Below are 13,207 nucleotides of genomic sequence, written 5' to 3' on the forward strand. Positions count from 1 at the left end.
GGAAAATCTCCCATAAAGTGAACCTCCCAAGCTGGCGGGACCTTCTAGTGAGGCTATTAATGGTTGTAATCGCATCCCTGCATACTGCCACAACAGTTTATTAGACTGGCCAATTCTTACCCAGAATTAGGGGGAGCGACAGGCACGAGCAAACCGCACCCTTAATCCTATGTGTTTTGTCCTTGTATTTTAATATCAGTGGCACAATAGGATACTTGTGAATATCACCATGAACACATCTCACTTCCATCCATTCTGCCTCCAACAATGCCCCACGGCGCGGCAACCGCAACCAGCTGCTCCAGGTCCCCCATCTGCCGGTCCAGCTATTCCCACAACTGCTCCATCTGCTTCTGTGGCGCGGCCTGAGGCTCGGACATACTCCACTGGGTTTCAGCACCACTGTACAAGGACCGGACCCACACAAACAGTGTACGAAACGTTTCTTTTTACTTCTCGACACACAGCAGTGTACTTTTAAGGTTTGGCACACACACTTCTCACTACAGCTCTCTCCCGGCGTTGCGCACACCTTCTAAAGCCTTTCCTCCTCTCCACTCCAGCATCACTGACAACAGTAGAGAGCTCATCAGTGCCACACGACTACCTGTCCACTCACCTGCCTGGCACTGCCCCTTGAACTCGCTGCGCCACCCCTCCCCTGCAGCTGAGCCAGGGACCACACCTCCACCACAATTAAACATACATGTATGACTGTTTTCTTCTATTTACACAATATCTCCAAAATTAGAAACATCCTGTCTCAGAACGAAGCTGAAAAACTAGTTCATGCATGTATTACATTTAGGCTGGACTACTGTAATTCATTATTATCAGGGTGTCCGAAAAAACTTCAGACAGGAACTAGAAGGAGAGAGCATATTTCTACTGTACTGGCTTCCATTCATTGGCTTCATTGGCAAATCCAGAATCAAATTTAAAACCCTTTGCCTCATAAAGTCTTCTATAATCAGGCTGCATCTTATCTTAAAAACTTCATACTACCACACCACCCCAATGGAGCACTTTGCTCTAAGACTGTGGTTCTGAGGTTCTGCAGTTTTGTATACTGGTCCTCAAGAGGAATCACATTTATATGATGTTTGGTCAATGCTGGACAGATCTCAGCAGTTTTTTTCTCCAGCAAATGGATTGTATCTTAACAGTCCTCGTCCCGATGCATTCTCAGCATACGTAGCTCATCCTCCAGGTAGGCAATCCTATTAATCAGAGCATCTTTCTCTGTCTGAGCCTTCTGATCTGCCTGCCATTGAGCCTCCTGCACCTTCCTCTCATACCAGCGCTCCATCTGAGTCGAGACCGTCTCAAAGAAATACTGGGTCACCTCAATGGCATGCATGTTGTCCCTCTCCTGAGTAAACGTAGGCTGGCCTCCAAAGACCTCTGGAGGCCTGACCTTTATGTCCCCTCTCAATTTAGTCCTACCCTGAAAATATTTCTTCTGGTGCTTCCCTGTATCACAGTGTCCTTCCTTCTCTCTGATCCCTATGTCATTTCTGCTGCTGCAGCGCCGCTCCGTGGCTGGAGAGAAGCTGCTGGATCTTTGGCTCCTGGCCCCACTCCTCATTATGTCCACATCATTCAGCTCCTGGTTCTTCCTCTTGGTGTCAGCAGAGGTCACAGAGCGCTCCTTTGGCCGAACCACCTGAACAGATGATGGGGGGTTCTTGGCTGCTGTGGGAGAGTCATCCTCAGTATTCTGATCCTTATCACCATCTGTACAATTCACAAGAGGTTCAGCCAACATTAAGCTTCACGGTACCCTGCTGTGCTTCTAAATTCAGATACAACTGTATTTGGCCCTAAAAATCATGTGTGTGTGTTTTTTTTAATCCTGTTGGCGTTCCCCGAGCCTGGTTCTTCCAAAGATTTTCATCCTGCTTACTCATGAGCGAGTGTCTGATTGGGGGTTTTCTCTGTATTATTCTAGGGTCTGTACCTTACAATGCAAAGGTACAGACCCCTGAAGCCTGTCTGTTGCTGTATAAATAAGATTAGAATAGAACCCACTAGGCAGCCTGATAATTAGCATGCAATGCAAATCTGCAGTCACGAATAGCATGTAGCATTTTCTCTGTTGTATTTTCATGGTGTGAATAGACCTATAAATGCTGTATAGAATTCCTGTTTTTTCAGATTCCAGAACTGATGCCAAATTTGGGTGGGAATGGGTAGGAATTATATAATTGTTCATTTTTTATTATTTGTTTATGTATACTGAAGATACTTGCTGTTTTCTTTTGCATATCACTGGCCACTTAGCATTTAGACATTATCAAGACAGACTTTGATGACCAGCTGTTCTGAATTTTTCAGAAACTGCTGGGTTACTGGGATTTTCCCACACAACGATACACAGAAAAATGTGGAAAACAATTTTGTGAGCAGTTCTCTAGGCACGAATGCCTAGTTGAGAATGGGCAAACTGAGTTCCTGAAACAGTAACTCATTAAAACCAAGGTATTCAGAAGAGCATTACTGAACAGTGTACACATAACATGTGGAACCTTGAAGCAGCTGAACTACAGCAGAAGACCACACCAGTTATCACTCCTATCAGCTCAGAACAGGAAAATGAGGTTTCATTGGATTCATTTTATTAATTTACAGGGTCGCTGTTTTAAATTTGATTTGAAGCTTCTTCTTTTTTTTCTGAAACAAAACAAAGCATCTTTGTTTATGCTGATTTGTTACCTGGAGAGCTCTCCACATGAACAACAAAGTAGTGACTGGCTGTGCCACCCTCTGCCACACTAGACTCTTCCCGGCTGAACTCCAGGAGTGGAGGGTCACTGTGGTGCTCAAGGCACTGGGAGCTGCCCCCTTGTCCAATGGGCACCACAGCGAAGGGTGCTACATTAGCTTCGGCCACAGTAGAGGAGTGCTGTAACTTGGTGCTGCTGGGCTCTCCTGTGACACGGCCCTCCATGTTCTGCAGTTTGGACAGACACCAGCTCTTCAGTTCACTGGCCAGAGCTGTCTGCTTAGGGGACACAATGAACCACACACAAGAGTTCTATTAATGACAGAAGAGCTCATTAGATCAGTTCCCATTCATTTAATGCATACACTGTCCTAAAAGTAGATTAAAAGAAAACAATGATGTAATCTTTAATGGAGTTCATCTATTCATCATTATATCCTGACATCCACCTAATCCAGCACATTAGTCCCGTATAAGATCACCTACTGAGATTGAAAAGTTGTGTACAGTTCAGTTTAATTAATTGTGCACAGGTCAACTGATCAGGTCCCCTGCTTGCAGATATACGGGCACTTCAGCATACTGTGGACCAGTACAGAAAAAGAATGATAATGCTAGCTGCAGGAGTCAATAGACATACTGAAGCATATATTACTAAAAGAAGTAGAGACCAGACAGAATTGCACCCTATTAATATTACAGTGCCTCTTTGTACAGCATCAAGCTATAAGAGAAGTCCTGGAATCTCTTTGGATAGACCGTCTCTAGATTCAGCTCGTGTGAACATGATGCAGTTGACAAAATTTTATACGTAATATATCGAGAACATCTGACTAGTTTAATGTTCTGGGGTTCCACAGCCAGCTGAGTGCGAATGAGGCAGTGAAATGACTCTGGGTGGAATGTGCTAATGTAATTACACGGCAAGATATTCCTCTGCCTTCAACAGCATCCACATCCAGTTTATAGGTTCATAGAATGTGATCTATAATTGTGAGCATTTGCAATACTGTTATTTCAATTTAATTCAATTGAATGTTTGGGCCCACTGTGTAATTATTAGTATGAAAATCATGACGACTTAAGAAATGCTTAGAAAAATTACAGTAACATCTATTCTACTTCACATACTTATGACTTAAAGGAATGGGCCACAGCACCAATAGCTTCACATTCACAATTAAAACAACAATTCTATTTTGTTGGCTAGATGTAATAAAACTATAACAATTGCCATGAGGGCATTGGTTACCCTGTGAAACATTCCAATAGAGCACTTCACTCCCAGACGCTGGTTTACTTGGGGTATCTAGGATATTTAAAAGTAGAATGGGAGGCAGAGCCCCTCTTTTGTGGAAGCCTAACAATAGGTTTAAACTTTCCTTTTTGAGGAAAGCATAAAGTTGGGGCTGGATCAGGTGACCTTGAATCCTCCCTTAGTTATGCTGCAATAGGTGTAGGCTGCTACAGTTTCCCATGATGCACTGGGTGCTTCTTCACTTACCTGTGTGTTTACACCACTTTGCACTTAATAATTAGTTATTATTCTCTGGCTTTCTTGCACAGCATGTCTTTTGTCCTCTTCTCACCCTCAATTAGTCACAGCAGATGAATGCCCCTCCCTCAGCCTGGTTTTGCTGGTACTCCTTTTCTGTTACTTTTACGTTAGCTGTAATGGGACACACACCTTCCAAAAGGTTCAGCTTTTATCTCGTCCGTCCACAGAGTATTTTCCCAAAAGTCTTGGGGATCATCAAGATGTTTTCTGGCAAAACTGAAATGAACCTTTATTTTCTTTTTGCTCAGCAGTGGTTTTCGTCTTGGAACTCTTAGCCTGCCATACAGGCCATTTTTGCTCAGTCTCTTTCTTATGGTGGAGAAATGAACACTGACTAAGGTCAGTGTTCATTGAGGCAAGTGAGGCCTGCAATCTTTAGATGTTATTCTGGAGTCTTTTGAGACCTGTTGGATGAGTTGTTGCTGCTATAACCTTTCCGGACTGAGAGATCTCAATTACTTTGTTTGTCATTTTTTCCTGAATTTCGATCGCAGCATGATGTCTGGCTTTTGAGGATCTTTTGGTCTACTTCCCTTTGTCAGGCAGGTCCTATTTAAGTGATTCCGAACAGGCGTGTAGTAATCAGGCCTGGGTGTGACTAGAGAAATTGAACTCAGCATTTCAAAGATGTGATACACCACAGTTAATTTATCTTCTTAATTATAAACACCTTCATTTAGAAACTGCATTTTGTGTGTACTTGTGTTATCTTTGCTTAATATTTAGATTTTTTGTTAATCTAAAACATTTAAGTATGACAAACATACAAAAAAATAGGAAATTAGGATGGGGGCAAACACTTTATCACAGCACTCAATGATGATGCCCAATTTCGATAGCTTGTTGTGTCCCAATGTCATGCAGACCCCGGTTAACATTTTCTATTGCCTTTGTTTGATCTGGAGATTACAGTAAAAGGTCAAATATGTTAAATTTCCTTTTTCTTCATGAACAAACTTCACACACAACAAACATCATTCTGTGATGGCTTCATACACAGAGCAGTCAGAGTTCCACAGTCAGAGGTATCCTGACAGTGTTACCTGTCTCTTTTCTGCTTCACGTCGTTCCTGCAGGGCCCGTTGCTCGATCCTCTTCAGACAGCTGCTTCTCTCTGCTGACGCTCTCTCCACTGTCATCTTGTCAAGAGCCCAGATCTAATCACAGACAACAACGTGAAAACAGGGCTGACACCGTTAAAAAGATAAAGGATTTATCTACTGTGCTTCCTATCATTTTACTGCATGTCTGCATTCAAACCCTGCTGTCACACAGGCTAAAGGCAGAGCTTTATTCACCTTCATTCTACAAATGCATTCAAGTTTAGGCTTCACTAAAAACCCAAGAATAGACAGACATCCTTGTTCTGTTTATTCTGTTCTGTCACAGTTTTACAAAGGTGTATTAGGGCCACATTAAGAAAAAAAATTGAGAATAAAGTTTTATTTCAAGAAAACAGTCATAATAAAAAGCCAAAATGTGCACATTACAGTTACTGTTTTAAGACAAACTGTCAATGCTGCCATACCCTCTACAAAATGACTCGTGTAGAAACAAACTTGGTGAAACAAATTGATCGGCTGTTTTGTGATCGAACATACATTCTCTTTATTGCACGATGGTGCAATCTGTTCATTACCATCTGTCCATATTTTGTTTTGTACCAATCCACTCTTCCCTGTTTGTGTGTTTTTCAGTCTGACCACATGCATCCTCTTACCACACCGTGTTTATATGCCAAAAGAGAAATCATTTCCTTCTTTGTAACTAAAACCAATTCTGAATTTTTTATTCTCATGTACTAATATTATTTTATTATTATATGAATATAGCGCAAGGTTCAGTTACCTTTGTACAAAAATAGTTGGTAGAATTGTCCTTCAAGGAGCTACTTTTTACTTTCTTACTTGGAGTACATTCCAGAGCCTGCACTTTTTCACTTTGACTTGAGTAAAAAAAGTTGCTTCAGTACTTCAATCTTACTGGAGTAGCTTTCAACCTCTTTACTTCTACTTAGATAAGTAAATTCTGTACTTTTGCTACTTCTGCAGACAACACACACACATAACACATAAAAATAATTACTCACACTAATAGGAGTAACTAAGGTGCATCCGGAAAGTATTCACAGCGCTTCACTTGTTCAACATTTTGTCATATTCAAAAATGAATGACATTAATTTTTCACATCAAAATTCTAGACATAATACCTTATAATGACAAATTGTAAAAAAAAGTTTGCTAGAAATTCTTTTAAGTTTATTAAAAATAAAACATTTATATAAAAATTTATATATAACATGTACATGTAGCCTTGTTATTTTAGTGAAGCATCTTTGGCAGCAATTACAGCCTTAAGTCTTGAGTATGACGCTACAAACTTGGTACACCTATTTTTGGACAGTTTCCTTTTGCAGAACCTTCCAAGCACCATCGTGTTGGATGGGGAGCATCAGTGCACAGCCATTTTCCCATCTTTGCAATTCAATTCAATTTTATTTGTATAGCACCAAATCAGAAGAACAGTTCCCTCAGTGAGCTTTACGTTGTAAGGTAAACCCTGCAATAAAAAAACAAACAGGCAGAGAACCCGCAACAATCAATTGACCCCCTATGAGCAAGCACTTTGGCGACAGTGGGAAGGAAAAACTCCTTTTTAACAGGAAGAAACCTCCGGCAGAACCAGGCTCATGGAGGGCGGCCATCTTGACCGTTGGGAAGAGAGAAGGAAGACATTTCTCTCTCTATGCGGCATTCTGAATCAACTGAAGGCTTTTCAGGGAGTAGGACAGCCTGATAATAATTATAACAATGAATTACAATAGCCTAGCCAATTTACAACAGCAGGACTCTAAGTTGTAGAAACATCTGACAGATGATTGGTAGAAACAGGATTCACCTGAGCTCAAATTTTGAGTAGCAAAGTCCGTGAATGTTTATATACTTATGTGTGTGGTATATTTTGGATTTGTATACATTTTTTAAGGAATTTCAAACAACTTTTTTCACTTTGTCATTATGGGGGTATTGTATCTAGAATGAGGTGAAAGTGAAAATGAAGTTAATCCATTATGGAATTAGGCTGTAAGATTTTAATATATGGAACAAGTGATGTGCTGTAAATACTTTTTTTGGATGCACTATAACTTGCTTCCATTTCAACAATCTGTCAACAAGGGGATTCCCAAAGACTCATTAGCAGAAAACTTGGCATATCACGACTTGGTGTGCAGTACGCCCTTGAAAATGTAAGAAAACTTGGAAAAGTGGAAACCAAAAGATGAAGCCAAAAGGCAGGCCTAAAAAAAACCTAGACGGTAGATGAACAGTATCTAAAAAGCCTTAGTCCTTAAGGAATTAATCTGGCCGTTCAGTTGATCTATCTACACTTCATGAGACCTTATCAGAAATGGCCTCAGTCATGTCCAGGGTGTACGCTGGTGTACGCAGCAGTGAGGGGCAGCGTACACCCTGGACAGATCGCCAGTCTGACACATAGAGACAGACAAACAGTCACACTCACATTTACACCTATGGGCAATTTAGAATCATCAATTAACCTCACTTGTGAGAAGAAGAGAGAACCCACACAAATTCCACACAGAAAGACCACTCATGAAGGAAGGGAAAAAATAGGGCGGCAGAGTTGAGAGGTAGGGAGGCCTCTGAAATGCTGTTAACCTCGTGAATAGCACCAACTGCAGTTAATGTTATGTGAGTGCTTACTTTCTTTTGTGGATCAGTTGCAATGAGCAACTGTATATGCTACCTGGTGTTTGTTCTTGCGGTCGAGCTGGCCCATCTTGCTGTTCAGTTGGTCTTGAATGATGTGGATCTCAGTTTTCATTTCCTCCTTGGTAGCTTCCAGCTGGTTTTCCAGTTTATTTATGAGAGGCTCACAGCGGCAGCCATTCAGAGGAGCCTGTAACACAAACCAGCAATCCATATTTAAATCATTAAGGTATTGTAGTGGAAAAATGACAGAAACAAGGATGTTCATTAGGAATAAATGAAAACATTCTGAGCACTCACATGTGATGTAATTAACTCTTTACCTTTAAAACAGATAAATAGTGAGTGCTTGGTACTGTTGCCTGATATGCCTCAATGGTCACATTAAACATGAAGGGTTTTAGCCCATCATTACATTCTACAGTCTACAGGTAGGTTGAAGGGCAGAGGTGGAGGGTTGCCTGTAAAATGTAGTACATTACCACATTCAGGCGTTTTACACAGCGCCCATCAGCTGCGCACACTCAGCATAGACCCAGGGTTATTATAAATAGAAAAAATACACCAGAGGAAAGTAGTAGAGTAGTAGACTGAAGCTCCTTGCATGAATCAAAAGCAGAATTCACAATTTTCTTCAGACCTCCACCATAGGCATGCCACAGAAAATGGACAAAATCCAGAAGTTTATGAACAGTGTGATAATAACCTTTGGTTTGTGTAATGTTAGAAGAGGAAATTAAGGAAATTCCAGCAGAAAAAAGGGAAATACGAGTTTTGTTGATTTGTGTATTTTGTAACAACGTTTCTTAGCAATAAATCATACAATGGGAAAGCTTTTTCATTTCCTCTTAAATGATGTCACATTTGTAAGGAAAATGCATTTGTGGGCTGAGCAACAGAGAGGATTTAATGCCAAGAAGCATTGCTACGACAAACAAATGGACATTTTCTTTAAATTTTCATTAGTCGCTCTGGTCACTGTGGTATAAGTGTCTCTTAATTATTTTATCAAGATTTAATACACACTACTAACCCGTTCATCCATAAGTTATGTCAACTTTAATCAGGATATTTTTCTTAAGTATTTTTATTTATCTGTTGGTATGAAAGGAAGAATAAAAATATTTAAGAAGAAAATCCTTATTGAGGTTGTGATAATTCATGCATGACAGGGTTAAATAACAATAATTACAATGAAACACATCATAGTAACATGATAGTAACACCAGTGGGTGGCAGGGTATGGGGTGGCACATCAGTGTCCAATGTAGTGGTTTAGTTAGAAGTCTTAAAAAACAAACTAAACCTGTCTGAAGGATAGAAAAAAAAACTTTAGGAATTTTATTTTTTTTTTATTTCATCTTTATTTATACAGGTAAAATCATTGAGACACTAGGTCATATTTTCAAGATATATCCATACAAACTTCAACATGTTAATACATACTATAGTTATTAAAAATGGAATGGCAAAATCAACAATATGGTACATTCTTAAAAAGAAGGAATTTAATAGCCAGCTCAGCAGCAACAAAAAGCCTGTAAGCCCACAAAAATGGACAATCACTTTTTTTTCTTGATTAATAGAAACTTGACTAGCCAAGTCAAGAACACACTCAAGGAGATATCAGAGACATGTCCATGAATGTAAATACAGAGGATTTACAACAAGGTACAAACCACTAGTTACAGCCAAGAACAAACTGGCTGCTGATGAAATGTACAAAACTATACTCTCCACTCAGATTAAGCCATGTGGTGTAAATGATCACACAGACTTCATAGTGCGAATGAAAACCTATCCAAAACATACTACAAAAGCAAACCAATAGCTTCTGGAAGCAAAAAATTGATATTCTGCAATGGCCAACTCGGTCACAACATCCTAACCTAACAGTACATGCTTTTTAATTGCTGAGGATACAAATGAAGCAACAGAGACCTACAAACAAGCAACATCTGAAGGTGGCTGTAGTAAATGCTTTGTAAAGAATTTCAAGGGGCAAAACACAGCATATTGTGATGTACCTGGATACTAGACTTAACCTCCTAGGACCTGCCGTCCACATATGTGGACATCACATTTTGGGTTATTTAGACCAAAATACTCAATTTTGCTCTACATGGGCCTGATATCCACTTACGAGGACATTATACTGCTACTGTTGTATCAAAATTTTAAATGAATATCCTCATTTGTGGCTCTCATTTTTCTTAAAAACAAAAACAAGGTAAAAAAAATCTGGTAATTCTTTGTTTTTGCATTTATCGGGCCCCAATATGCCCAAATATCAAAGAGAAATTAAAAATGCATGTCGTGGAAGGGTCTTAGGAGGTTAAATATTATCGTTAGAACTACTTTAGTAATTACCAGTAACCAAGCTAGATACAAGATACTGGCATTTACTGTCTGAAGAATAATTATTTGCTTTTCTCAGTGTCTACCTAGCCTGGTTGTTATTTAACAGCACCTTACTTGTGCCAAACTGGCACCCTCACTGTTGGCGAAAACATGGTAATGATAGTCACTTACCTGCATTATCTTGCCATCTTTTGCTCGGTACAGCGTGTACAGCTGATAGGCTTTGAAGTTGTGTGGAGGGATGGAAACATAAGGGGCGGTTCCACGCAGTTTACCTTTCTTCTTATGAATGGTTCCACAGTGCCTGGTCTCTCTGCAGTGCAGAGGGTCAGACAAAGATGGCTGCAACGGCATTTGTAGGGAATTAATATGTTAAGCTTTTGGTTTTTATATTGTGCAATGTGTACATTGTGCCTTATCTACATTTTTTAGTTATATCAGTGGCACTTCTTCAGGACAAGCATGTAAAAACTGACATAAACTAAAAAGCTCCTGGCATGTTTGCATCCATCCTTTACATTACTGCCATCTTGTGGTAGTAGTAGATATTTAACTAACTACGTACGTAATAATATTTTACAATCCATTGGCTAGGAAGGAGAAAGATAGAAAGATGAAGACATCCATATAGAGTGCAGACAGGCAGGTATTTTTTGATGTGATCCAATTAATTTTGTTAAACTGGTAAATAATGCAGTAAGATGTTTTTGTTTGCGTGTTTAGGCAACAGGGTGGAAAATCATCTGTGTCACCGTGTGTCACTGACTTAAGTTGTATCTATATTTTATGTTATATACTCTATATTATATATGTTGAATGGATATATCGTGATTTATAGTTAGATTAATTCCTCTCGAAGATTAATGGTTCATGCTAACACTATGCATCAAGTCTTATGACCTATTGCTCTGCAGTGACCATAAAACTGCAATAGTTAACCAACACTATGTGGTCGTAAGTTATTAATTCATGAGTAACAAGTAATTGATTTTGGCTACAAAAATATCCTGCTGGCCATAAATAAGTTGCAATCGGAATTACCTCTAACCATAAATGTGTCCGAAAGATGCCAAAATATCCCTTCTCTCTATATCTTTCTGTTACGCCTTGTCTTTGTCATTGTCTGTCTTTGTCTGCTGCTTGTGCAACACCAGGGCTGTACACCCCAGGTTTGCTTGGTTTTTGCTGTGCTGTTCTTGGGTCTAGAAACTCATTAAACTGTTTCAACCTTCTCTGCTCTTCTCCAGAGGACAATTTTTCAGTGGTTTTAAATGGTTTTTAAATGGATCTAAAAAGGTGACTCTTCCTGTGACCAGCTGGACAAAGTCCAGGACAAACCTGGGATAGTTTCTTCTGAGGTTAGCCCTCATTACTGGTTACTTTCGCTTTTTTTTTTTTTTTTAAAGGTTTTTATTCCATGGTTTATTCCATATTTATATGCACGGTCTTACCTTTTTTTTCCGCTTCCTGTTCTTTCCTCTCCTGGCGTTAGACTCAGTTACCTTAGTGTGTTTGCAGGCAGCTTGGTCACTGCTCTGGCTGTCGCCTGCAGCAGATACACTACTCTGTAGAACGAGAGGAAGGTTTATCTAAGCAGGTTCCAGAAACATTTAAACAGTATGAAAGATTTTAAAGTGGACATTATGAGACATATTGTGGATTTTTGTCTTTTCCCTTTTCTTTTTTCAATAATTCAAGTCTACAATTCTATCAAAATCGCAGTGTTCCCAATCGTTTCCTTTGCTATATTCAGTGGAATATTCAGTGGCAAGGACATTTCACGACTGGATTTGTGCACAGGTGGCATCCTATTAAGGTACCACACTGGAATTCACTAAAGTCCTGAGAGCAACTCATTCTTTCGTAAATGTTTATAGAAAAAGTCAAGCATGCCCTGGTGTCAAATTGTATATACTTGTGGCCATGAAAGTGATAGGAACACCTGAATTCAGTGATTTGGATGGGTGAGTGCATACTTTTGGCCAATTCAGTTCATGTCAATTCAGTTTTATTTCTATAGCACCAAATCACAACAACAGTCACCGCAAGGCGCTTTATATTGTAAGGTAAAGACCATACAATCAGACATCCGTCTTTGAGCAAGCACTTTGGCGACAGTTGGGAAGGAAAAACTCCCTTTTAACAGGAAGAAACCTCCAGCAGAACCAGGATCAGCGACAGGCAGCCATCTGTCATGACCACCTGGGGGTGAGCAGAGGGAGACAAGACAAAAGACATGCTGTAGAAGTGTGCCAGAGATGAATAATAACTCCTAATTAAATGCAGAGTGGTGTATAAAAACATGGTGAGTGAAAAGGGGTGAGAGAAGGAGAAACTAATTCCTGGCACACAATGATGTTGGCACTCTTGCTAACTCTAGCTAAAGGATATGATAAAGGCATTGTCCCCACAAAAATATAAAAATCCTTAGGGCTAGTACTGTGTGTGGCCAACGCCAGAGATATGTGGAAACAACCCTGACTCCCCTCCTCCATAAAAAAACATTCCTGCTCATTCCAGTTTTTGCTCACATTTTCCTATTTTTGTGATGAAGTCTACATTCAGTAAGTTTCAGCTACACTGACACTTAAGTATATTTACCTTACAGGGTAGCATCGCATTTCTAGGCACTGACTGAGCCCGACCTTCTGCCTTCAGCTCATCTCTCCTCTTCCTTGCTTTCCTGCCACGCACAAAACTTTGCACCTGAACACAAGAAGACACAATTCATCAAGTATGATTTGTGAATTATATATTGTATATATTGTATTGATAAGTATTGATGAGTACAGTTTTTACTGGCTTTTCAAAAAAAATTCAATTTTAGCTGT

General features: G+C 39.8%; 1 protein-coding gene across 5 annotated transcripts in view; it reads right to left on the reverse strand.

Annotated features, from left to right (window-relative positions):
* Positions 1-353: 353 nt before the first annotated feature.
* Positions 354-13,207, reverse strand: part of ankrd6b (ankyrin repeat domain 6b) — a 71,592-nt gene continuing 58,738 nt past the window's right edge. For 3 of the 5 annotated variants that reach the window (XM_082505306.1, XM_082505307.1, XM_082505304.1), the window contains 7 exons: positions 12,978-13,082; positions 11,828-11,941; positions 10,548-10,718; positions 8,053-8,205; positions 5,327-5,440; positions 2,716-3,004; positions 354-1,737 (listed from right to left, as the gene is read on the reverse strand). In XM_082505306.1, the coding sequence (XP_082361432.1) occupies positions 1,160-1,737; positions 2,716-3,004; positions 5,327-5,440; positions 8,053-8,205; positions 10,548-10,718; positions 11,828-11,941; positions 12,978-13,082 (1,524 nt within the window). In that variant the 3' untranslated portion in view covers positions 354-1,159. The remainder of the gene's footprint in view (positions 1,738-2,715; positions 3,005-5,326; positions 5,441-8,052; positions 8,206-10,547; positions 10,719-11,827; positions 11,942-12,977; positions 13,083-13,207) is intronic. The other 2 variants (XM_082505308.1, XM_082505305.1) reach the window with 1 other exon arrangement.

The sequence above is a fragment of the Aulonocara stuartgranti genome (genome assembly GCF_965226115.1).
Source record: "Aulonocara stuartgranti genome assembly, chromosome: 15".
NCBI classification, from domain to species: domain Eukaryota; kingdom Metazoa; phylum Chordata; class Actinopteri; order Cichliformes; family Cichlidae; genus Aulonocara; species Aulonocara stuartgranti.